Source organism: Sphaerodactylus townsendi, linkage group LG16, assembly GCF_021028975.2.
Source record: "Sphaerodactylus townsendi isolate TG3544 linkage group LG16, MPM_Stown_v2.3, whole genome shotgun sequence".
Taxonomy (NCBI): Eukaryota; Metazoa; Chordata; class Lepidosauria; order Squamata; family Sphaerodactylidae; genus Sphaerodactylus; species Sphaerodactylus townsendi.
Window position 1 is genome coordinate 9,208,224 of NC_059440.1, and position 25,321 is coordinate 9,233,544.

Below are 25,321 nucleotides of genomic sequence, written 5' to 3' on the forward strand. Positions count from 1 at the left end.
GTCAGAGCTGGACACCCCTAGTCCTTACCATCCCTTCCAGCATAGCCGACAGGGGCTGATGGGAATCATAGTGCATGAACATCTGGAAGGTCAGAGCTGGACACCCCTAGTCCTTACCATCCCTTCCAGCATAGCCGACAGGGGCTGATGGGAATCATAGTGCACGAACATCTGGAAGGACAGAGCTGGACACCCCTAGTCCTTACCATCCCTTCCAGCATAGCCGACAGGGGCTGATGGGAATCATAGTGCATGAACATCTGGAAGGTCAGAGCTGGACACCCCTAGTCCTTACCATCCCTTCCAGCATAGCCGACAGGGGCTGATGGGAATCATAGTGCATGAACATCTGAAGGGCCAGAGCTGGACACCCCAAGTCTACACTATCCCTTCCAGCATAACTGGCAAGGGTGAATGGGAATCATAGTTCATGACCATCTATGGAGGGACAGAGTTGGACACCCCTAGTCTACACCATCCCTTCCAGCATAGTCAGCAGGGGCTGGGGGGGAATTGTAGTCCATGACCATCTGGAAGAGCCAGGGGTGAACACCACTGGTCTACACCATCCCCTTCCAGCATTGCCCGGCCAGGAGCTGGTGGGAATCATAGTGCACGAACATCTGGAAGGACAGAGTTGGACACCCCTAGTCCTTACCATCCCTTCCAGCATAGCCGACAGGGGCTGATGGGAATCATAGTGCATGAATATTTGGAAGGCCAGAGCTGGACACCCCTGGCCCTCCACCATCCCCCTTCCAGCATAGCCCGACCCAGGGGGCTGATGGGAATCATAGTGCATGGCCATCTGGAAGGTCAGAGCTGGACACCCCTAGTCCGCCACCATCCCCTTCCAGCACTTAGCCGACAGGGGAGCTGATGGGAATCATAGTGCATGAACATCTGGAAGGACAGAGTTGGACACCCCTAGTCCTTACCATCCCTTCCAGCATAGCCGACAGGGGCTGATGGGAATCATAGTGCATGAACATCTGGAAGGTCAGAGCTGGACACCCCTAGTCCTTACCATCCCTTCCAGCATAGCCGACAGGGGCTGATGGGAATCATAGTGCATGAACATCTGGAAGGACAGAGTTGGACACCCCTAGTCCTTACCATCCCTTCCAGCATAGCCGACAGGGGCTGATGGGAATCATAGTGCACGAACATCTGGAAGGTCAGAGCGGGACACCCCTAGTCCTTACCATCCCTTCCAGCATAGCCGACAGGGGCTGATGGGAATCATAGTGCATGAACATCTGGAAGGTCAGAGCTGGACACCCCTAGTCCTTACCATCCCTTCCAGCATAGCCGACAGGGGCTGATGGGAATCATAGTGCATGAACATCTGGAAGGCCAGAGCTGGACACCCCTGGCCTACACCATCCCTTCCAGCATAGCCGACGGGGGCTGATGGGAATCATAGTGCATGAACATCTGGAAGGTCAGAGCTGGACACCCCTAGTCCTTACCATCCCTTCCAGCATAGCCGACAGGGGCTGATGGGAATCATAGTGCATGAACATCTGGAAGGGCCAGAATTGGACACCCCAATCTACACTATCCCTTCCAGCATAACTGGCAAGGAGTGTGAATGGGAACTCATAGTTCACTTGACCATCTGGAGGGACAGAGTTGGACACCCTAGTCTACACCATCCTTCCAGCATAGTCAGCAGGGGCTGGGGGGGAATTGTAGTCCCATGACTCATCTGAAGAGCCAGAGTTGAACACCACTGGTCTACACCATCCCTTCCAGCATTGCCGACGGAGGCTGATGGGAATCATAGTGCACGAACATCTGGAAGGACAGAGTTGGACACCCCTAGTCCTTACCATCCCTTCCAGCATAGCCGACAGGGGCTGATGGGAATCATAGTGCATGAATATTTGGAAGGCCAGAGCTGGACACCCCTGGCCTACACCATCCCTTCCAGCATAGCCGACGGGGGCTGATGGGAATCATAGTGCATGAACCTCTGGAAGGTCAGAGCTGGACACCCCTAGTCCTTACCATCCCTTCCAGCATAGCCGACAGGGGCTGATGGGAATCATAGTGCATGAACATCTGGAAGGACAGAGCTGGACACCCCTGGCCTACACCATCCCTTCCAGCATAGCCGACGGGGGCTGATGGGAATCATAGTGCATGAACATCTGGAAGGTCAGAGCTGGACACCCCTAGTCCTTACCATCCCTTCCAGCATAGCTGTCCGGGGTTGATAGGAATCATAGTCCATGAATATCTGTGAGGCCGGAACTGGGCACCCTTGGTTCCTTCCAGGATGCCAGGCCTCTCCGGGCGAAGAAGCCCCTCCCCTCCATAAGAGGGCCCCGCCCCTTCCTCACCGGTTGCGCCGCATCCACTCCATGAGGGCGCGCGCTTCGGGGGCGGCGGCTGTGTCCGGCGGCGCGCCTTGGAACTGGTCCGGGAAGCTGCGGTTGAGGTCCCTGCCTTGGGCATTCTCGCGCCCGCCGCCCGCCCCTTTGCGGCCGGCGCAGTCCCCTTCGGCGGCGCGCGCGAAGCCGTCCGGGTTGAGGCTGGGCATGAGGTAGAGGTCGGTGGCGTTGAGGAGGCGGCGCAGGCGGGCGTCTCCGCGCAGCCAGCCCGACACCAGCTCGCGGGCCAGGCGGCCGAGGAGGGCCCGGCCCAGCGTCTCGTCGCCGTGCATGTTGGCCACCAGCTTGACCTGAGGCCGGCCGGGGATGGAGGGCCCGCCGGGGTCGGCGTCGGGACCCGTCTCGACCTCCGGCAGGCCGGGGCTGAGGCGCAGCACCCACAGCTCCCGCCCCTCGCCCGAGCGGCCGATGGAGAAAAGCCGCGCCAAGCCCGGCGGAGCCTCATCCTCCGCCAGCGAGCGCAGCGACGCCGTCAGCTCGGCCTGGTCCATGTAGTGCATCGCCGAGTTCGCTCCGGCCGCCGAGGCGTTCGCCGTCGACGGGGAGGCCGCAGCCTCGGCTTTCTTGATATGCGCCGTCTCCGCGCGCCATAGCAACAGGAGCGGCAGCAGCAGCCAGGGCGCCGCGGCTCCCCTCGACCACCGCTGCCGGCCTGCCATCGCCGCCTCAGCGCTTCAGGCAGGCCGCGGTGAGGCGAAAAGCGTTCTGAGATAACTCGACACCCGATTGGGTGAGAAGGGAACGGCTGCGCACCAATCACGAAAGGGACGGGGAAGGGGCCCAATAGAACAACAGAGGCGGTATTTAAAAAGAAGCCAATGGGGAGCCTAGAGAAGATGGATGAAAGGGAAAGGGGCGAAGAAGCCCGTGACGTAGGAGATGGGCAAGGCAATGAGAGTTCCGGCCGGCTGGGAGTGTTGGTTGTGAAACTTCGTTCTTGTCCAGAGGTTCGGGTCTTTCGTGTCAGGCTGTGACGTCCGGCTCGGTGGAAACACGGAAGAGTTCAATACTTCCCCAAGAGGCTAATTGGCCCGCTCTAAAATCTTTTCCCATGTTGTATGTGAGAGAGAGAGAGTGTTTTGGATTTATATCCCCCCTTTCTCTTCTGTAGGAGATTTAAAGGGGCTTACAATCTCCTTGCTCTTCCCCCCCTCACAACAATCACCCTGTGAGGTAGGTGGGGTTGAGAGAGCTCCGAAGAACTGTGACTAGCCCAAGGTCATCCAGCTGATAGCGGAGCCAGAGGCGAATTTATCCCACTTCTGGACTTTGTTTGAATTGAAGATTCAACTATGTTTTATTGCTATGTTAGTTAGATAGAAGCCAACTGTATTAGGTAGGAAAGTAGGATTTATAAGTTTCTCTGTATTTTTGACTGCATGGAACTTCCTTGGCTCAAGGCAGGGACACATCCCGGCTCCACCTGAGCCCGCCCTTTCATGTGTAAAGGTCCCTGATGGACGCACACAAAAGAAGATCTCGGGAAAGCGCCTCGCCCTGCCAAATCCCGTCAGCAGGCAGATAAGGGGCCATCGTCATCAAGCTCCATTTCCTGACCCCGAACACCTGGGATCCTTTGTGATTCTCCCGCCAGGGCATACGTCATCGCCTCGCCCTACTCTGGCGCGAAACCCAAGAAGGAGATGCCTATCGGACTCTGATTGGTTCCTGCACATTGCAAATGCATGATTGGTTGTTTTGAATTTTGTTAATGAATGGTGGTGGGCTGTCTTGGGTTCTCCTGGACTCCCGACGGGAGAAAGTGTATTTAAGATGTTGTAAGGCTGCTAGGCAGCAGAGTGGCTGTGTGGAACGGAGGTGCTGACACTTAGGTCAGCATCTCAATAAACCTTCTTCTTAATAAACCTTCATCTCAATAAACCTTCATAAATGACCTGGAAGTAGGGGTGGGTAGCGTGGTGGCCAAGTTTGCAGATGATACCAAATTATGTAGGGTGGTGAGAACCACAAAGGATTGCGAAGAGCTCCAAGCGGACCTTGATAAATTAGGTGAGTGGGCTCAGAAATGGCAAATGCAGTTCAATGTAGCAAAATGTAAAGTGATGCACATAGGGGCAAAAAATCCAAACTTCACATACACTCTACAGGGGTCACTGCTATCAGTCACAGACCAGGAAAGGGATTTAGGCGTCTTAGTTGATAGTTCCATGGGAATGTCAACTCAATACATGGCAGCTGTGAAAAAGGCAAACTCTATGCTGGGGATCATTAGAAAAGGAATTGATAATAAAACTGCAAAGATTGTCATGCCCTTATATAAAGCAGTGGTGTGACCGCACTTGGAGTACTGTGTCCAGTTCTGATCGCCGCATCTCAAAAAGGATATTGAGGAGATAGAAAAAGTGCAGAGAAGGGCAACAAGGATGATTGAGGGACTGGAGCACCTTCCCTATGAGGAGAGGCTGCAGCGCTTGGGACTCTTTAGTTTGGAGAGGAGGCGGCTGAGGGGGGATATGATTGAAGTCTACAAAATTATGCATGGGGTAGAAAATGTTGACAGAGAGAAATTTTTCTCTCTTTCTCACAATACTAGAACCAGGGGGCATTCATTGAAAATGCTGGGGGGAAGAATTAGGACTAATAAAAGGAAACACTTCTTCACGCAACGTGTGATTGGTGTTTGGAATATGCTGCCACAGTGTTACCGCGCTGCTCAGGATAACACTTTCCGTTCCAGAGGTATCCCGCTCTCGGCAGCGCCCAGGAACCCAAGCAAGACCCGACAAGGCTTGGATAAATAAAAGTGATTTATTGAGATGCTGACCTAAGTGTCAGCACCTCCCTTCTGCACAAAACACTGCGCTGCCTAGCAGCCTTGCAACCCCTTAAGTACACTTTCTCCCGTCGGGGGCCCGGGAGAACCAAAGACAGCCCACCACCATTCATTAACAAAATTCAAAACAACCAATCATTCATTTGCAACATGCAGGAACCAATCAGTGTCCGATAGGCATCCCCTTCTCAAGTTTCGCGCCAGAGCAGGACGAGGCAATGACGTGTCCACTGACGGGGGACACACAAAGGTTTTCTCCAGGTGTCCGGGGTCAGGAAGCAAAGAGTGATGACGTGAGTCCCCTTATCTGCCTGCTGACGGGATTAGGCAGGGCAAGGCGCTTCGACCGAGGTTTTCCCTTTGTCCACGTGCATCAGGAGACTTTTACACGTGAATGGGAAGGATCCGGGTGGGGCAGAGATGGCTCTCTGCCTTGGGCCAAGGAGGTTCCATACAATCACAAATACAGGGAAACTTACAAATCCTATTTCTACCTAATACAAATCAGTTTCTACCTAAACAAATACAAAACGGAATAAATCCTCCAATCGTTTTAATTCAGACATAGTCCAGGAGCGGGATTCTCTCCTGGCTCCGCTATCAACAGGAGGTGGTGATGGCCACTAACCTGGATAGCTTTAAAAGGGGCTTGGACAGATTTATGGAGGAGAAGTCGATTTATGGCTACCAATCTTGATCCTCTTTGATCTGAGATTGCAAATGCCTTAACAGACCAGGTGATCGGGAGCAACAGCCGCAGAAGGCCATTGCGTTCACATCCTACATGTGAGCTCCCAAAGGCACCTGGTGGGCCACTGCGAGTAGCAGAGAGCTGGACTAGATGGACTTTGGTCTGATCCAGCTGGCTTGTTCTTATGTTCTTATGTTCTTTGTTTATTATACTCGCCGTGTCGGGTCTTGCTTGGGTTCCTGGGCGCTGCCGAGAGCTGGGTACTTCGGAGTTAGTAAAAGTTACCAAGGGCAGCGCGGTAACACAGCTGGCATGTGCTGGAGTGCACAGGCTAATCTAGTTCCCCAGATAAGCCTCCACAGCTCAAGCAGCAGAGATGGGAATCAAACTCGGTTCCTCCAGATTAGAATGCACCTGCTCTTAACCACTACGCCACTGCTGCTGAGTGCTTATGTTTATAATTCATGAATGAATGACAACTTTCAGTTTGTGAAGTTTCTTGAGAATCCACCTCCCCCTCAGTGAATTTTAATAAGGCCGACAACAATTTATTCTTGTTTTTATGTTCCAGGTCTTGTTCCATGAGATATGTGGAAGCAGATAGGCAATATGTTGAAACCTGGAGAGAATTTCTCTTACCCACACCTGCATTTTGTGCAGAAGTGGTTATTGCACGTCTTAACATCAACTCTTAACGTCTGCATGGCAAATATTTTTAAAAGAACATTAATGTTGAGTTCATAGGCATATGTGATGCCTGTATGCTGAGAATTCATGAGGAAGAAATGGGGCTATGAACCTTTGGCACTCCAGATGTTATGGACTACAATTCCCATCAGCCCTTGCCAGCTTGGCCATGCTGGCAGGGGCTGATGGGAATTGTAGTCCATAACATCTGGAGTGCCAAAGGTTCGCCACCACAGGGGGAGATGAATATGGATCAGTTCCCTAGTTTGGCAAACACATTGTGTCCGATAAACAACTTTAATCACACACAGTGTGAAACTGTTAGAGAAAATATTTGGCCCCAAGTACCTCCCTTGTTTTTCCCTATGGAACCTTAACTTTAGTATTTGTACCCAAGCCAGTATATTCTCATACTGGCATGAATATAAGCTGTACAATATGTTTTTACTGTATACATAACAGCACAATAATTTTAAAATTGACATGTCTAAAAATGAGCTCACATTTGCAGTGTTTTGAATATTTTCATGTTGCATAATTACATCAGTCATTGTCTCTCCAGAAACTATTATAGAGAGACAAGCTGACTGCCTTTAGAATGCCAATTTTAAATAGAAGTCCGTGCTTCAGAAAAACTATATTGTTAACAAGGATTTCACCAATGAAAGGGGGGAAATCACCTGGAGGCCTGAGAATAATCTTTGCATTTGGCAGTCTTCCTGTAAATTCAAGATGCATTAATGTTAAAAGCAAATTTACAGCAGTTGGCTAATGGCCCCTCATACTCAGGCATTCCCTTAACAGCTCCGGCTTATGTTGGAGGAACTATGAAATGGTCCTCTGGTTTAGAGGTCCTAGAGTAGATTTTTCTAATACACAAAGGGGCCTTTGTCTGGGTCGTTCATGGCTTTTACTCAGGTGGCCTCTACCTTTCTGGCAAGACAATAAAATATAATTTTTCTGGAAACCTTTGAGGGCAGACTGAAGGGGCTGTTTTTGCAGCTATGAAAAGAGTGATGTTATACTGGTTATTTTAATACATGTGTGTGTGTGTGTGTGTGTGATATTATGTTCAATGTATACTGATATATTTTATCTTTATTGTTCTGGTCTACAATTGTAGGAGAAAGGCAGATTTATATATTTTAGATGAAAGGAAGTAGTGAGGTTTCCATTTTGTTCCATGTCACTTGCATTCCACCAATGTTAGCCCCTCTACCTAAGAAAGTAAGGTCACCCATTAAACCAGCACCTGTAAAATATAGAGTAAACTGCACAGCGACACCCTCTGAGATCTTGCTTCTCCAAAGGAAATGTGCATTTGAAACAAGAATTCATTCTGATTTTATAACAGGGAGCTCCTCTCTCACTCTCAGGAGGAAAAGCCCCATGTGGAAGCTTGGCATTCACAAATAGGCAGAAAGGTGTAACTGGAAGCCAGCGTTCTTCATGTATGTCATCTGTTTGACTAAAAGGACTTTGTCGAATCCATATGCTGCTTGGCTGAGCAGAGCACTTGGGAAACAAAACACCTGTAATTCTAAACCTCTTCAGATGTTTTTAATGGAAAAGTTTCCTTGAGTCTTGAATGTTATTGTGAAATCAAGGAAATAGAGCAGGTAGGGAGAAGGCGTTGACCCGTCAGTTATTCCTCAGGAGGATCATTGCCCCCGAATTGGACTAATGCCTTGAATGACGCACTTTCAGCTTTAAAATCACCACACCCATCCTTGTGGTTGGTTATGTGTGTGCATGTAGATCCTGTAGGATGTCTAACCGCAGAATCTTTATGTTCAAACATTTCTATCAAGAAAGGAAGTATTACCAAGCAAGAAATTCAGTACATTTTGCTGATAGAATTGTACCCTGCAGTGAGGGAGAACTGTGGGGATTCCCACAGTTTTCCAGTTGATTTCAGTGGCGGTGTGAATTTATTGGTGCTGCTTGTAGTGAGATGACATCTGAATAGTCCGTATGGAAAGACATGTTTCTTTACGGAAGGATATATCCCTTTTGATTGTCTGTCTTTGGGGATTTTCACCTGTTGTCGACTATCTTTTTACAATGAAAACATTTTTCACTTCCTCTGGGGTTGTGCACCTGGCTGCTTGTCATTTTATCCCCCGTACACATGCTTGAAACCTATGCCAGACTAAGGTTAAGAGCTTAGAATGTGGAAAACGAGCATCTCTTCAGCTTGTCATGTCCTAGATCTCCTCAGGCATTTAAGGTTTTTGGTTACACTCGGTGATCCCTAACCAATTAGTTTTTTTGGTGGCTGTTCTGACATAGTGTCATGAAAAGTATTCCCCTTCCAATTGTGCTGCTTTCACCTGTCAACCCCGTGGTGTCTGTTGTTGGATGCTGCAATGTCTAATGTGCAAAGGAACTGAGAAGAAGACCCAGCCTGGGGCGGGGGTACAGGGGGGGAGGTCAGCTAGAGAGGACTGTAAAGTTAGTAACTCCTCCGTTCTTTAGTGTCACCTCTTGTCTGTCCTTAGACTGATATTGTCAGGTCTAATATCCTGCTTCTTCTTAGAAGTTAGAAAGGATACTCTTTCTAGCTGACAAGATAGCAGCATGCTATCTTTCTCTCTTTCCTATCCTAAATGTATTTCCCAATAAACATTTACCTTTTACACTTTTAATCAGCACGTTAGCCGCTTCTCTGTGCGATAAACTCCAACATCTATAGCAGGGTGGGCTACCTCTTTTGGCTCAGAGTTGCAAACAGCTATAGGACAAATGGTTCATGTTGTCTTACCTCCAGGTTCTCATGTGAACTTTGAGAGCCAACATGGTGTAGTGGTTAAGAACAGGGGACTTTAATCTGGAGAACCAGGCTTGATTCCCCACTGCTTCACATGTAGCCTCCTCTGAGATCTTGGGCCAGTCGCAGGTCTCTCCAAACTCTCTCGATCCTACAACCCCACAGGTGTCTGTTGTACGAAACAGAAGGGATTGTAATTGTAAGCCACCTTGAGACTTCTTAAGGAAGAGAAAAGGGGGGGGGTATAAAAACCAACTCATCATCTTCTGTGCCAGGCATCTTCAGAACAAAAGGCAGAAACATTACAGTGCAGAACTAAGCGATGATCTTCGGGACTGTAGAACTATCAGTTGCAGATCTAAAGGTAATTGGCTGAACTTCATGGTGAGACTGGATCTTTTGTTCACTGAATAAATTACTCCATTTCTCACAAGCATCATTAGCCACGAACTAGAAAGTTTTCTTTTCAGATCTTGGCTCTGTTGTGAACTTGCTGCCTGCTCAAAGGCAAGATGTCATTTCTCAGCCGCAATAATTCAAGGATAACAATACCAACTGGCCTGGCAAATTTCTTGCAAAGATCACATTGTGCTTTTTCAAAGCTGTTTGTAAATATCAAAAGTTGCTTGCAGAGGGGTTTGTGTCATTTTGGTTGGTCTTAATAAAGTATATTACATGGCCTCTATGTTTGTGCTTATATCTTCTGGCTAATATGGCCATGTGAAATTTCTCTAAATATCGATTTGTATCGCCCTTGTAGCAAGGCCTTGGTTTTTTATCTCCTGGCCGCTTAATTCCTGCTATTTTCCAAACTTTCCATAGATATGCATTGGTGAGGCAGAGAGCTGCGGAGGAGTGATTCTCAATTGTGCTTCCACTCCCCCTCGTGGACAAAGAATCAGCTTCACAAAGACTAACAAAATTGAAAGCCAGTTTGCCAGGGCTTCTTAGCCAAGCGAGACGTATTCATTCAAGGTGACCTCAGGAAGCCAACTGGGAATGAAATGCGTGATCCATCCCTTCCCTTCCTTGAGATGTTTTTTCTCTGTAGTGCCTAGATATAGCAACAGCTGGAGATGAAGCCTCCATTGGCCTTGATCACCCTGAGTGGTGATATTTATCAAGTGAGTGACAGGGGAATATGTCCCTGTTGATTGTCTTAGACCACTTGGCAACTTCCAGTACCATCACCATCAACCATGGTATTCTAGAGCAGTGGTGGCACTCAGAGCCCTCTCTGTGGGCATGCACAGAGTGCCCCCCCTCCCACATCTAGGCTTGCCTGGGCCGCTGGGCTCAATTATTAGCATTAAATGTAAGACCTAGGTTTGGGGAAGCAGTATAGGTAACCCTGCTAAGCGCTGTTAAACCCCACTGATTTTCATGTGAAGAACTAAGTGCTATCCTTTACCGAGGAGTAAGCTCAGTTGCTGGCAATGGGACTTGCTTCTGAGTAAACCCTCCTAGGGTCGTGATTCACATGTTGGAAGAGTTGCACGGCTGCTTCAAAGCAAAGCCACCAACTACCACCAAACTTACTCCTGAGTAATGCATGCCTTGGAGCCAACCGTTTTTTTCTAAACGAAAACCTCAGTATTCAGGTTAAACTGCTGTGTTGGCACTTTGCGATAAATAAGTGGGTTTTGGGTTGCAATTTGGGCGCTCGGTCTCGAAAAGGTTTGCCATCACTGTTCTAGAGAGACTGGCCAAGTTAGGAATAGGGGAGTACTGTTCTTTGGTGATTTCACTCTTGTCTGGCTAGTTCCAGAAAGGGGTGCTGGGAGATTGCTGCTCAACCCCATGGAATTTATGCTATGGAATCCCAAAGGGCTTGATTTTGTTCCCCATGCTGTTAAATACTTGCATCAAATCACTGGGAAAGGTTTCTGGGGATTTGGTGTAAGTTTCAACCAATATTTGGGTGACATCGAGCTCTTTCTCCTGAACAACTCAATTGGATTGATCTGGGGAAGTTCTGAAGAGGTAATTGGAGAATGGAATGAAACGAATGAGAACCAATATCCGGATGTTCAGTCCAGATGAGACTGTGGTACCGCTTGTCAATAGGATTGAGCCAACCTGTCCCAGAGAGCATTGCAGTCTTTTTGAAGTTTGGGGGTTCATAGTTTGGGGCTGCTGCTGGATGGACCCCAACCTGCAGCTGGAAGCTCAGGTGTCCTCTGGACACACAGTACCTTTTATCAATTTTGGCTAAAATGCTAGCTAAAGCAGTTCTTCAGAAAGAATGATCTTGCTGCAGTGATCACAACCAGGTTAGTTATCCTAGTGCACTATGAAGAACACCTGAAAAATATCTAGAAACTGAAGTTGGTCCAAAATGTGGCAACCAGGCTACAGTCAGGAGTGGGATACAGGGAACATATTAGCCCGGCCTTGAAAGATCTGTACTTGTTTGTCTGTTTCTGAGCATAATTCAAAGTGCCAGTTCTTACCAATAGAGCCCTAAACTCAGAGGTGGGATCCAGCAGGTTCTCACCAGTTCCCGAGAGTGGGTTACTAATTATTGGTGTGTGCCGAGAGGGGGTTACTAATTGGGTCTGCTTTTCCGTTAGAAATTCCATTAGGTCCAAAAATCATAAAGTCCTGTTGTTTCCTATGTGGCTGGCTAGTGAAGGTAGAAAACGGGATAATTCTCCCTGTTGGGCTGTTTTAAAAACATGTTTTAGAAATATGGTAAAGTTCCTTGTTTAAGGAAAGTATCCTTCTTTTGATTTCTAGAAACAAAATTAAGTATTTGAAAGTATTAAGTATTTGATAGGCAGTCAATTCGAGGAGAAGTACCGGTAGTTGTTTCTGTAGTAGTTGTTTCTGTAGTAGACGATAGGACTTGCTATAATGAGTTTAAATTATGGACAGAAAGATACCAGCTGGAAATTAGGAACTTTTTTTTACAGTAAGAGTTTTTTCCAGTAACAGAGAAATTATTAATGACCCCACCCCCGGAATGCCTGGCCACGCCCCCGTCATGCCCCAGCCAGCCCCATTGGCGCTATGCCACTGTTTGAATACCACCACCACGGGAACCTGTTACTAAAATTTTTGGATCCCACCACTGCCTAAATTGCCTGGGACCAGGGCCTATGAAGGACTGCTTTCTCCTCTGCTGTCCAACAGTCCAGTTTAGATCCTCCTCAGAATCCCATTAATGCTACACAGGAGGAAGGAGAGGCTGAAAATCTAATCAAATTTAAAAATGACTTATAAGGCGCAACCCTGCGGGTCAAAATCAGCGTTCACATGCAATTACTCTCTTGTTACTCATTGTCTCAACTCCAGCCATAAATCAGGGAAAGGAGCATTTTCACAAGTGTAAGGAGGACCTGCTATTTACTCAGCAAGTCCTTGAAAGAGAGGAGGCCTTGAACTTAATTCATCTGACTCATTGGATGCATCCCTGCAATAAAGCCATGCGGCTTCGAGGACCTATAAAAGTCAGGGAGGCTACGGTTTGCTCTTCCTTACAAGTCCACTGCCACTGGGCCCCGTCTTAATATAAGTGTCAGCCTTTGGTAGCCGCAGAGAGAAGGGCAACAAAGGTAGGCTACAAAAAAGTCCCTTTCTAAGCCCCTTTGGCATAGCTTTCACTTGAGAGAAATTTGCCTGCAAAACTCTCCCAGGATGAAAGAAGACTTTTACCGGTGTGTTTGTCTGAACACATGGCTGTTGTGTGGCTTGATCTGTGTGTGTATGGACGATAGTGACTATGGGTTGAATTCTGCTGGCTTTGCATGGTATCTACAGCAGCCGTGACACCCTGTTGCCTCCTGCCCATTACAGATCTGGACCAGAACACTTCTCAGATGGCCTCAAGGGTGATTTTAGGATTCCTCGCAATCAAGCTTTTGCTGTACATTACTGCAGGTAAGTGACGAGCCAGAAATGCAGAGCCGCGTCCAAGTATCGGAATCATAAGAACATAAGAACTAGCCTGCTGGATCAGACCAGAGTCCATCTAGTCCCGCACTCTGCTATTGGCAGTGGCCCATCAGGTGCCTTTGGGAGCTCACATGCAGGAGGTGAAAGCAATGGCCTTAAGAACATAAGAAAGAGCCTGCTGGATCAGACCAGAGTCCATCTAGTCCAGCACTCTGCTACTCGCAGTGGCCCACCAGGTGCCTTTGGGAGCTCACATGCAGGATGTGAAAGCAATGGCCTTCTGCTGCTGTTGCTGCTGTTCCCGAGCACCTGGTCTGCTAAGGCATTGGCAACCTCAGATCAAGGAGGATCCAGATTGGTAGCCATCAAGAGCTGCTTCATGTTAGGGTGGTAAATCTCTGCTCTTTCTCCTTCCCATCAGTCTGCCTACTGCTGATGTTTGGAATGGGAAGAGCTGGGAAGGAACAGAGGGACTCTTTCTTTTCTTTTAATAGTTGTTTTATGTCTGCCCTGTATTTATTTAATTTGATAGACCGCCCACCCCCAAAGGGCTGCAGTCCAAGTCTGCTCATGTCCAATGCTTGCACTAACTTTCCCCAGGTGTAGAGCTGACCATTAACAATAATGACACTGACCACACGCTGCAAACAGAGCCAGGCCTGAGTCAGTCCCTCTGGTGCGCTGTACGGAATCACAGCCGGGAGGAGGAGCTGGTCTGGCTCCGGCAGGATGAGACGGTTGACCTGAAAGATGGAAACCGAGTGAACGCCAGCAGCATCTGCATCTCACCTGTCTCTAAGGAAGACAATGGGGTTTCCTTTACCTGCAAGCTGGCCCGAGATGGGTCCATCCAGATCACTGTGGTACTGGATGTCATCTGTGAGTAGCCAAAGTGGTTGACTGTCAGGTAACGAGGGGAAGACTGTGTGAGTGTTGTAGGGCTGCGGGCTGAGTGTTTGGGGGGAAAAGCAGGGTGTTTGGACTTTTCAATCTGTGTAACTCATTCTCTTATTTTGTATGCCATCCTGATGTTCTTGGGGGAAGGATAGGATAAACCAAAGTCAATCAAACTGGTTGAAGGGAGGGATGTAAGATGGGCAAACAAAAATGTGCCAGGCATTGAGGGATTCGCCCAGTTCCCCCTCCCCCATCACTGCTGAGCCCACACTCTGGGGTCCATTATTTCTCAATAACATCTGCATATTTTTATGCCTATTTGTAGCTTCAGGGATTCAGGCCTGATTCAAGCTATAAGATTCCAGCTATAAATTGACTTTTAATTTTTAAAAATTAAAACTGAAACCCCCAGATTGCTGAATTCTATGCCCGGTACTTGTGTTGCAAGTTTCAGACATAATACTTTTACTTTGAAGTCACTGAAACTTGTCAACCTTTTCCAATATATTGATCTCGGGATGTTAGTGAAGAACAAGCTGGGCAAACCTATGGTCATGTTCCCACCTAGGGAGACTCAATAAAAATAGAGGGTCTTATCTCCCTCCAATAATTTCCTTTCAATTTTGATGTTGGAATGCATTTGACACTTTGGGAAGTGTTGAAAAAAATCCAGTGAAATTCTTTTCTCCTTTCGAATGAGTGAAATACTTTTACGACAATGTTTTAGTCAATCAGAATGATCCTGCTAAGATTTTTATTGAAGACTATCTCCACAGGTGTCAAACACGTGCCCCTCCAGATGTTATGGACTACAGTTCCCATCATCCCCTGCCAGCATGATGCTGGCAGAGAATGATGGGAACTATAGTCTATAACAGTGATGGTGAACCTTTTTGAGACCGAGTGCCCAAATTGCAACCCAAACCCCAGTTATTTATCTCAAAGTGCCAACCCAGAAACTTAACCTGAATACTGAGGTTTAAGTTTAGAAAAAACCAGTTGGCTCCCATTTCCTCCACCCCACCCACTCGAGCAGGGGCCAACCTGCTCTAGCCTCCAGTAAGTCCTGCATGCACCGCTCTGTGCCTCTCTAGCCTCCTCTGCCCCCCCCCCCCCCGGTAGCAACCACCTGGAGCACAGGCACCAGGCCTGCCAGCCGTGTCCTCCCTGCTCACTGCGGTGCGCGCACATCGTGCTCAGTGGCCCAGGCCAGCCTAGATGTGTGTGTGTGTGTGGGGGGGTGATTTTCCGCCCCCCACATGTCGAACTCTGTGTGTGGGTGCCCGCAGAGAGGGCTCCGAGTGCCACCTCTGGCACCCGTGCCATAGGTTCGCCATCACTGTCCTAGATCTTCACAGAACTAGTGAGTCTATTTCTAACCCTTTCTAGTCCACTGCCTGTATCTGAGGAGGTGAGAGCTGAGAAAAAACTCAATCTACAGCCAGCAAAATTGCTCCTTTCAGCAAGAATGTGTTCAAGGAGCACTCAATGGCCCGACTGGAATGAAGGGCCATTTCCCCTGGAATCCCACAACAGGGAATTCCTGAAGCAAACAGGGCAACCCTGCTCACATGGCTGCCTTAGGGCATGTGGCTTTCGAGTAACATTCTTGGGGTTTGAATAGAGAAGTTAAAAAATGTCTGTGAATTTTGATGCTATTGTGTGTTTTTTTAAGGGGAAAAAAGATATGCTGAGAAAGATGTTTGAAAAAGAGCAATACTTAGTTTCCTATCAAACCTAAACCTTTGTTGGTGTTTAACAACATAAAATGCATCATATATTAACCAAATTAGCATATAAAATGTACTATTTGACAAACTTGCAAAATGTAAACATGAAAAAGTCTTACAATGCAATCCTAAAGAGAGTTATCCCAGGCTAAGCCTATTGAAGTTAATGGGCTTAGACTGAAGTAACTCTTCTTAGGACTGCACTGTTACAGTGTGATCCTAAGAACGTTTTCTAGAGTAAGCCACACTGAGTAGATCTCATTAGGATTCCGAGTAGACCTGCTTGGGATTGCAGTTTTAGTTTTCTAGAAGAAAACTTGCAAATACACTGGATACCAGAGAAAGAAAGCTGCTCGCTTTTGTACCTTAAGCTATTTTAGACATACTCAACTCTTAAATTATCATCATACATATTATAACATATTAATTGTGGCAAAATTTGTCATATCAAAACAATAAATATATCTTTGTAAAATACTGTATGTGTCTATAATGAAGAAGAAGAGGAGGAGGAGGAGGAGGAGGAGTTTGGATTTATATCCCCCTTTCTCTCCTGTAGGAGACTCAAAGGGGCTTACAATCACCTTGCCCTTCCCACCTCACAACAAACACCCTGTGAGGTAGGTGGGGCTGAGAGAGCTCCGAAAAGCTGTGACTAGCCCAAGGTCACCCAGCTGGAGTGTGTGAGAGTGCCCAGGCTAATCTGAATTCCCCAGAGAAGCCTCCACAACTGAAGTGGCAGAGCGGGGAATCAAACCCGGTTCCTCCAGATCAGAGTGCACCTGCTCTTAGCCGCTACACCACTGCTGCTCCTTTTAGAAGCTAATAGGAATTAGCTTCTTAAGAGCAGTGGACTCTAATCTGGAGAATTGTGTTCAATTCCCCACTCCTCCACATGAAGCCTGTTGGGTGACTGTGGGCCAGTCACAGTTCTCTCAGAACTCTCAGTCCATGTGGAGGCAGGTGATGGCAGACCACCTCTGACCATCGCCTGCCTTGAAAACCCTTAGGGTGCATTGAAAGTTAGCTGTGTTTTAACAGCAAAGTCACACACACCCAATGGTCTCGCGGCCCTCCAGATGTTATAGACCAGTGGTGGCGAACCTATGGCACGGGTGCCAGAGGTGGCACTCAGAGCCGTCTCTGTGGGCACACAGAGTGCGTCATGTGGGGGGGGAAAGCACTGTTAAACCCCACAGGTTTTTATGGGAAGAACTAAAGCGCGATCCTTTACCTGAGAGTAAGCTCAGTTGCTGGCGATGGGGCTTGCTTCTGAGTAAACCCTCCTAGGGTCATGATTCACATGTTCGAAGAGTTGCGCGGTTGATTCAAAGCAAAGCCACTGAGTACCACCAAGCTTACTCCTGAGTAACGCATGCCTTGGAGCCAACCGTTTTTTCTAAACGAAAACCGCAGTATTCCGGTTAAATTGCCGTGTTGGCACTTTGCGATAAATAAGTGGGTTCTGGGTTGTAATTTGGGCACTCGGTCTCAAAAAGGTTCACCATCACTGCCCTAGATGAAAAGGGAGAGAACACAGAATCTGAAATGAGTTCAGTTTTTAAAATCTCTAATCCTCCCCAGAAGCACCATGAAATTTAAACTGAGAGCTGATTTTAATAGCGCTGATTTTAATTTTTATAACTATTTTGCACGTTGTCATTTGGAACTAGAAAAAGAAGGTGTTTCTAGATGGTTTTTTTTCCTGTTCTCTCTTGGGGGAAAGGGCAGTGAAAGACATTATGTTGACATGATTCTTTACTGGTACTTAATAGTCCCACCTTCCCTAAGTGGAGAAAATCATCCATCAGTACCAGAAGGGGATGATGTGACCCTCAGCTGCCACGTGAAGGCTAACCCACCAGCTCGGATGGTTTGGTATAAGGACAACAACACCTTGGTCTTGGAGCCTGCCCGTTTCCAGATTTTCCAGTCCAGCGACCTCTTTCAGCTGATTATCAAGAAAGCCCAGGATTCTGACGGTGGAGCCTATATGTGCGAGGCCAGTTCGGCTCTTGGAACAGCAACGAGAAATTTTCACTTGACTGTCGGAGGTAATCCTGCAATAAGGAAGTTGACCGGCCACATGGCCAATAGCAAGTGGCCACTGGCAGTCTGCTGGGGTCTAGCTTGAACAGCTCACCCCAATTTGCCTGATGTTTGCCATTCCACCCTGTCCAGTGGTGGGATCCGAAAATTTTAGTAACAGGTTCCCATGGTGGTGGGATTCAAACAGTGGCGTAGCGCCAATGGGGCTGGGCGTGGCACGACAGGGGCGGGGGCGGGCATTCCAGGGGTGGGGCATTAATAATTTCTCTGTTACTGTAAAAAAAAGTTCCTAATTTCCAGCTGGTATCTTTCTGTCCATAATTTAAACTCATTATAGCAAGTCCTATCATCTACTGCCAACAGAAAATTGACTGCCTGTCAAATACTTAATACTTTCAAATACTTAATTTTGTTTCTAGAAATCAAAAGAAGGATACTTTCCTTAAACAAGGAACTTTACCATATTTCTAAAACATGTTTTTAAAACAGCCCAACAGGGGGAATTATCCCGTTTTCTACCGTCGCTAGCCAGCCACTTAGGAAACAACAGGACTTTATGATTTTTGGACCTAATGGAATTTCTAACGGAAAAGCAGACCCTCTTGGCACACACCAATAATTAGTAACCCACTCTCGGGAACTGGTGAGAACCTGCTGGATCCCACCTCTGACCCTGTCCCATTTGCTCACATGTACTGACTGCAGGTGGAGATTATCTTGTGCAGGTTTGTCCGCAAAGCTCAGAACATGAGCTGAAACACACACACGGGATGGGGAGCTTGGCCTGGGTGTCAAATTCTGAAGGCAAAACTAGCCTCCTTGAGCTTTTGGAATCCTTAAGATACCAATCACTGAGAACTGGCATGCCTGGCATTAAGGTCAGGGTGGTAATTCATGAACCATGGGTGGCATGATGAAACAGCTTGATGGTCCTGCCTTTTGGCATGAGAACAGTGTTTGTATGGTGTTGGGAGTGTTGGAAGTGCTTCACAATACACATGAAGCTACCTTGCACCAAATCAGACCACTGGTCCACCAAAGTTAGAACTGTCTTCTCTGAGACCCATTATGCATGGAACAGTGGCACCAAAATTTCAGTGTATCATCATGAGACTGTCCTTATGCTACCCCCCAAGTTTGGTGAGGTTTGGTTCAGGGAGTCCAACGTTATGGACTCCCAAAGGGGGTGCCCCTATCCCCCATTGTTTCCAATGGGAGCTAATAGGAGATGGGGGCTACAGTTTTGAGGGTCCATAACTTTGGCCCCCTGAACCAAACTGCACCAAACTTGGGGGGTATAATTAGGGCAGTCTCCTGATAAGACCCTGAAAGTTTTGAGACTGTGCCTTCAAAAATGTGCCCCCCCCCCCAGCCTGCAACCCCCATTGACAGCAATGCAGAAAACTCAATACAGAACAAAGATTCTTGGGCAAATTTCTAGGATGTTCCTGCAGGGGGTGCATTTTTGAATGTATCGGCACCAAAATTTCAGGGTATCATCTGGAGATGATGGCACCCCCCAAGTTTGGTGCAGTTTGGTTCGGGGGGGGCAAAATTATGGACCCTCAAAACTGTAGCCCCCATCTCCTATTAGCTCCCATTGGAAACAATGGGGGATGGGGCACCCCCTTTGGGAGTCCATAACTTTGGACTCCTTGAACCAAACCTCACCAAACATGGGGGGGTAGCATAAGGACAGTCTCATGATGATATGCTGAAAGTTTGGTGCTGATATGTCTAAAAATGCACCCCCTGCAGGCACCAATGTCCTGGTGCAAAAAATTATTTGGTCATGGTGGAGTGGCCGCCCATGGGAGCGGCGGGCATCCAACTCAGGTTTTGCCCAGGGCTACAGTTTGCCCAGGGCTGCCTTGTTACGCCCCTGGGAGAGGGTGAAAGTCAAGCAGGGGAGGCAGAATGGAGCAAAGAATAATGCAGGGCCATTTGTTTCACCTTCCTTGTGAAGCAGGGGGAAAGGTCACTCCTTGCCCATTCTCACAAACAGCAGCGATTATGGGATCTGCCGCGCAGCGAGCGTGAGGGGGTTGGGGAAAGGTGCCATAACAGAAGCTCTGCCTCGAAGAGAATCTCCCTTCAGTGTGGGGCAGGGCACCCGTGTACAATCTACCACAGTTTCATAAAACTGATCCTGCATGCCCAATATCCCTTTTCCTTCTCTCTCCCTCTCCCCCAACAGCTGGGAAACTTGCCTTCCCAACAGAGGCAGTCATTGCTGCAGCAGTGGTGGGCGTGCTCACCATCCTTTTTGCTATTGTGGCTCGACTAGAGGCAATTCTTAAGGTAAGAAGAGCCTAATATGGGAAGGCTCTTTTTTCATATATTAGGTGATGATGTAAGGAAAGCCTCAGCCCCAGACAGGGGTATCCAGCCAGTGGTGGGATCCAAAAAATTTTAGTAACAGGTTCCCATGGTGGTGGGATTCAAACTGTGGCGTAGAGCCAACGGGGCTGGGCGGAGCACGATGGGGGCGTGGCCGGGCATTCAGGGGGTGGGGCATTTCTGGGTGGGGCTGTGGCAAGGATGCAGCTGCTGTGCTAGTTTTTGGGCAGGAAACGAATGCACGCAGGCACAGGCTGCCACGCACGCCAGTGCACCTCCTGCTAGACTGCTTCAAGTTCTTCGCGCTCCTGCTGAGAAGAGGGGCGTAACTAAGGCAAAAATCATGTGGCAAAATCATCAATTAATAACCCCCTCTCGGCACACACAAATAATTAGTAACCTCCTCTCAGGAACCTGTGAGAACCTGCTGGATCCCACCTCTGTATCCAGCGCTAGAAGTGCTGCACAAGAGGTGGGGATGGGGTGAAAATGGAGCCCTAGGATAAACAGATGTTGGGATTGGCGGCAGCTCTGTCAAACTAGAGAAGAACTAGCAGTGATCCCGTCCAACAAAAGCCAGTTGTACTGCAGAGTGCATCTTTCTCTGAGTTTCTGTTTTGGTAAAGGCCTCGGGGAAATGCAGAAGCGAGTGCAAGAAATGTAGCTGGCAATGCTACACGGGGAAAGTCCTTGCTTGATTTTTGGGTGTCAAACTGCTTGCTTAGGGGAGCAGGAGCAGTTTTTTTAACTGACCATCCTAACATAAATTGAAGGTAAAATGGCAAATTTCCAAATCCTCCTTAATACCATTTTTAAATGCCAGATTGAGATTCTGACTGCAATTCATATGCCTGTGGTAGTCCCTGCTAAATTTTGTGGAGTAATGTTAAAAAGTTCTTGTGTTCTTCGAGGAACAACCCAAGGACTTTGCATCCCCTATGATGTGATGGGTGTTCTGTGCTTCCCAAATGCAAACACGCTATTCTGTCTGTGACATCAGCACAATCTCATTCTGGTCTGCAAACTGTCCCATAGAGTCACTATTGGTTCCATTTTGAAGCTGACGTGAAGTCGCTTCTCCCTGCTATCTGTGGTCGCAAACAGAAAAGAGCCAGTGTGTCTCTGGGAGGCACAAAACTCCTATCAAAGAGGCCCCTTCCGCACATGCAGAATAATGCACTTTCAATGCACTTTCAATGCACTTTGCAGTTGAATTTTACTGTGCAGAATAGCAAAATCCTCTGGCAAACAATTGTGAAAATGGATTGGAAATGCATTATTCTGCATGTGCGGAAGGGGCCATATCCCCAATACAAAACCCTCCTGTTGTTCCCCAACAAATACAAAGGCCTCGTAAAGTAGCCCAAGACAAGGAACGAGCATCTATCTTGGTATGACCAGCAGAAGGCACTCTTCTCTCAGTGAATTTCCTGGCCACCCCTGCCTTGGTGTCATCCTTCAGTTTTGTTTTTGCTATCAAGGGTTAATTATGGTGTCCCGGTAGGATTTTCACAGGTAGAGATGATGTTAAGTGGTTTGCTACTGCCTGCCTCTGTATAGAGATTTCCTTGGTGGTCTCCCAGCCAAGTATTAGCCAGGACTGACCCTGCTTAGCGTCTGAGATCTGATGATATTGGAATAGCCTGCGCTGTCCAGGTCTGGGGTTAGAGCAAAATTAGATTGGACCACAGCTATAGAGATTTTCCGGGGCGGGGGTGGGGGGGGTGGGGAAGGAGAAGAAGTCTAATTGATTCTCAAATCTGATCTGCCTTCCTGTCCCAGTAATATCTACATAGACTTCCTGTCCCAGTAATATCTACAGCAGTGGCGTAGTGGCTAAGAGCAGTGGCTAAGAGCAGGCGCACTCTGATCTGGAGGAACCGGGTTTGATTCCCAGCTCTGCTGCTTGAGTTGTGGAGGCTTATCTGGGGAATTCAGATTAGCCTGTACACTCCCACACATGCCAGCTGGGTGACCTTGGGGTAGTCGCAGCTTTTCGGACATCTCTCACCCCCACCCACCTCACAGGGTGTTTGTTGTGAGGGGGGAAGGGCAAGGAGATTGTAAGCCCCTTTGAGTCTCCTGCAGGAGAGAAAGGGGGGGATATAAATCCAAACTCCTCCTCCTCCTCCTCCTCCTCTTCTTCTTCTTCTTCTTCTTCTTCTTCTTCTTCTTCTTCATAAACAAAGGTGTTTGGCATTGCTACTCAAACTGCATCTGGCTTTCTGCTGGGGAAGAGCAGCATGAGATCAGGGGAGAGAGGAATACCTTCCATCCATCCTATGCCTAATAGAACACTGGGTGGAGTAAAAACATGGCAGCTCCAAGCAGAACCTCAGCCTAGCAGTTTGATCCAAAATGCATAACCTAGAACAGGGGTGGCCAACCTATGGTGCTCCAGATGTTCATGGACTACAATTCCCTGCCAGCATGGCCAATTGTAGTCCATGAACATCTAGAGCACCATAGGTTGGCCATCCCTGACCTAGAAATAGTCCTCTTGAAATCACTGGAGTTGACTGCTACCTGATGCTTTTTGTCGTCGTCGTAACACTGTCACCTTTGTGTTTGAAGTGCTTCAGGAAAGCCAGAAGATCATCAAGCAACACAGCACTGTAAGTATTTCTGTGACTTGAAAGTATGACAATAATAAAGGCATTTTGTAGCAGTCCTTGAGCATGTTTGCTCTTGGTACAGCCAATAGTGGGAAATTTGGCAGCATCCACACTTCTGATAATTCCCTATGGGGCTGCTTTCCTCTGCAAGCCCCATGAAAAGGAACAGGCACAGTAGAAGAGTATCCATGCTTGTGCCCAGCTAACTATTATTTTTTTCCGGGGCTTGCACAAGAAAGATTCTGGCAGCACTGCCGCCATCTTGCACTCAGCCACACTTAAATGGCAGTCAGAACTAATTGCCGTGCTTTCCTAGGGGTAGGGTTGCTTCTGCTCTTTCTGTGTTTGAGAGGGCACCCTCAGAACGGCAAATTCCTGCCCTCACAAAATGAAAAAGAACCACCACCCCCTTTGGGCTGGTTACAATGGTTCTTTTTCGTATTGTGTTGGTTACAAAAATGGTTCTTTTTCAGCTGGTTCTGGTGGGTTTTCCAGGCTGTGTGGCCATGGTCTGGTGGATCTTGTTCCTAACGTTTCGCCTGCATCTGTGGCTGGCATCTTCAGAGGTGTATCACAGAGGGAAGTCTGTTACACAGTGCAGAAGTTACGCAGTACTTTGTGATACACCTCTGAAGATGCCAGCCCCAGATGCAGGCGAAACATTAGGAACAAGATCCACCAGACCATGGCCACACAGCCTGGAAAACCCAACAGAACCAGTTGAAGCCGGCCGTGAAAGCCTTCGATGGTTCTTTTTCATTTTGTGCTGGTAGCACCATACCCCAGTTTCTTTTCTCCTTTTGTCAAATATCTGCCCTCCCAATTTGTGGGTTTTGAAGCAGCTCAAAACAGCAAGGTCTCTGAACTTCCTTGCCCCCCAAGTTAACCGTGCTTCGTAGCAGTGGTCCCTTCCGTGTTCCCTGTTACCTCAGATGGTGAGGATAATTGCTGCTTTAAAAATCTGTGTGGAGCAGGAGAACAGAGTCTGGTCTTTTCTGGTGATGAGACCCATGCACAAGTTACTTTTGAAGATAATCTTGCTTGCAGCTGCCTTGCAAGATGACACTTGGACATGCTTGCCACTTGCTACATCACTTCCATGTTGCTGCTGCTGTGCTTGTACCTGTTCTGGCTTTCTCTTTCCAATGTGCACCTGCGCTCAGCTGAAGACATTGCTTACTCATGTCACTATAAGAAGGAAACCTCTTTTTTCAATCAAGATTCACTTCCGAAGCAAACAGGTTGATTCTTTGCAAGCGCGTCTCCCTCAACATGTGTTTATGTTTCTATCCTTTCTTCCTTTCCCTCCAGATGAAGGAATTCCCATCTTGGCACAACATAAGAAGCATCTATGGCTGTCACTGACTGCAAACCCTTCCTTGGGTTTCCGTGGTTCAGATCCTTCCATGCTTTATTTATTCTTGCACATGTGTACATGCTTGGATTGTAACTTCATTCCCTGGGAAATTCCTGCTGGCCAGACTTCAAATATTCTTTCAAGGTTAAAAATTAACTTCAGAGTCGTTGCTGCCCTAATCAAGGTGGCCAGCGTGTCGGCATGAAAGAGAACGGAAGGTGTGGTGTGTTTCCCTCCCTTCCGTCTTCAGACATACGCAGTTGCTAAGTAAAATTTTGAAGGGAGCATCGTAATTATTTGCTGATTAACACTAATTATAGGCGATTCATTCATTTCCTTCCCTACTTTCTCAGAAAGTCAACGAATGTGTTGCTGCATCACTTTTAAACACTGGGGTGGCAACACTTCTACAAACTGCATTTTCCTGATTGACGAGTCCTTTGCTTTATTCCCCACTTGCACGTCAGCTGCTTTGCTGATGCATCTCAGTACAAGGACTGAGAAGTGGGTGAACTATTTTTGCTCCCTGAAGACCCCAGAAAACACCTCTTCTGCTCTATGAACTGAGCCCCTGTGATGTTCTTAGCACGGGCGTGCCACTTGTACCAGCTGAAGCAGGGCTCATGTAGTAAGGGCAGGCTTGAGTTTTGCTATTGTGAAGGAGGTGGAGACTTGGATCAAATCAGAAGCAGTGCATCATGGGGGACTTGGATTAAAATCCCCCCTCAGTCGCGAAACTTATTAAGTCCACGTCTCTCAATCCGACCTACCTCAGAGGTTTGCTATGCAGAAGGAAACTTGGGGGGGGGGGAAGAGCCATGTATACCACCAAAAGCTACTTAGCTGTACATTGCAATAAGAAAATAAAGTTGAAAACTGAGATTCAACTCTGTGGCAGTTGCCTGTTAACTAAACTCACAAGTGTCTGTCTTTGACCATGGGTCGGTGTAGTCGTGGGATACAGCAAAGTGACTCGGCTCTGCTCATGGCCAGTATAATCTGCAGCCATGCACACTTTGTTGGGGAGGACCATGTCCCCAGAATGTTGCCCATAAGCTCTGAGGTGACAGCAGCTTGTGTAGGGTAGTAGCTGGA

General features: G+C 47.8%; 2 protein-coding genes across 4 annotated transcripts in view; one reads left to right on the forward strand and one right to left on the reverse strand.

The window, feature by feature from the left end:
* Window positions 1–3,108, reverse strand: part of CPD (carboxypeptidase D) — a 41,699-nt gene extending 38,591 nt beyond the window's left edge. Inside the window, exon 1 of the mRNA XM_048518687.1 lies at window positions 2,349–3,108. Coding sequence (XP_048374644.1) covers window positions 2,349–3,058 — 710 coding nt within the window. The 5' untranslated portion in view covers window positions 3,059–3,108. The remainder of the gene's footprint in view (window positions 1–2,348) is intronic.
* TMIGD1 (transmembrane and immunoglobulin domain containing 1) lies at window positions 3,013–25,113 on the forward strand. 3 transcript variants are annotated; one of them, XM_048518689.1, is made up of 7 exons: window positions 3,013–3,129; window positions 13,140–13,223; window positions 13,839–14,117; window positions 17,641–17,919; window positions 20,112–20,215; window positions 22,829–22,869; window positions 24,181–25,113. In XM_048518689.1, exons 2-7 carry the CDS (start codon window positions 13,163–13,165, stop codon window positions 24,182–24,184), a joined length of 768 nt encoding a protein of 255 aa, XP_048374646.1. In that variant the 5' UTR covers window positions 3,013–3,129; window positions 13,140–13,162; the 3' UTR covers window positions 24,185–25,113. The 3 variants fall into 3 exon arrangements, with proteins under 3 accessions (XP_048374646.1, XP_048374647.1, XP_048374645.1); XM_048518690.1 differs by lacking the exon at window positions 3,013–3,129 and adding an exon at window positions 9,506–9,705; XM_048518688.1 differs by lacking the exon at window positions 3,013–3,129 and adding an exon at window positions 12,827–12,898.
* The last annotated feature ends 208 nt before the right edge of the window (window positions 25,114–25,321 follow it).

What these genes read in the sequence shown, in the direction of transcription:
- TMIGD1 (XM_048518689.1), top strand. Translation starts at nt 13,163, where the DNA reads ATGGCCTCAAGGGTGATTTTAGGATTCCTCGCAATCAAGCTTTTGCTG. An exon ending in TTTGCTGTACATTACTGCAG is followed by an intron (nt 13,224 to 13,838) that starts GTAAGTGACGAG and finishes AACTTTCCCCAG; the next exon opens with GTGTAGAGCTGACCATTAAC. An exon ending in TGTGGTACTGGATGTCATCT is followed by an intron (nt 14,118 to 17,640) that starts GTGAGTAGCCAA and finishes GGTACTTAATAG; the next exon opens with TCCCACCTTCCCTAAGTGGA.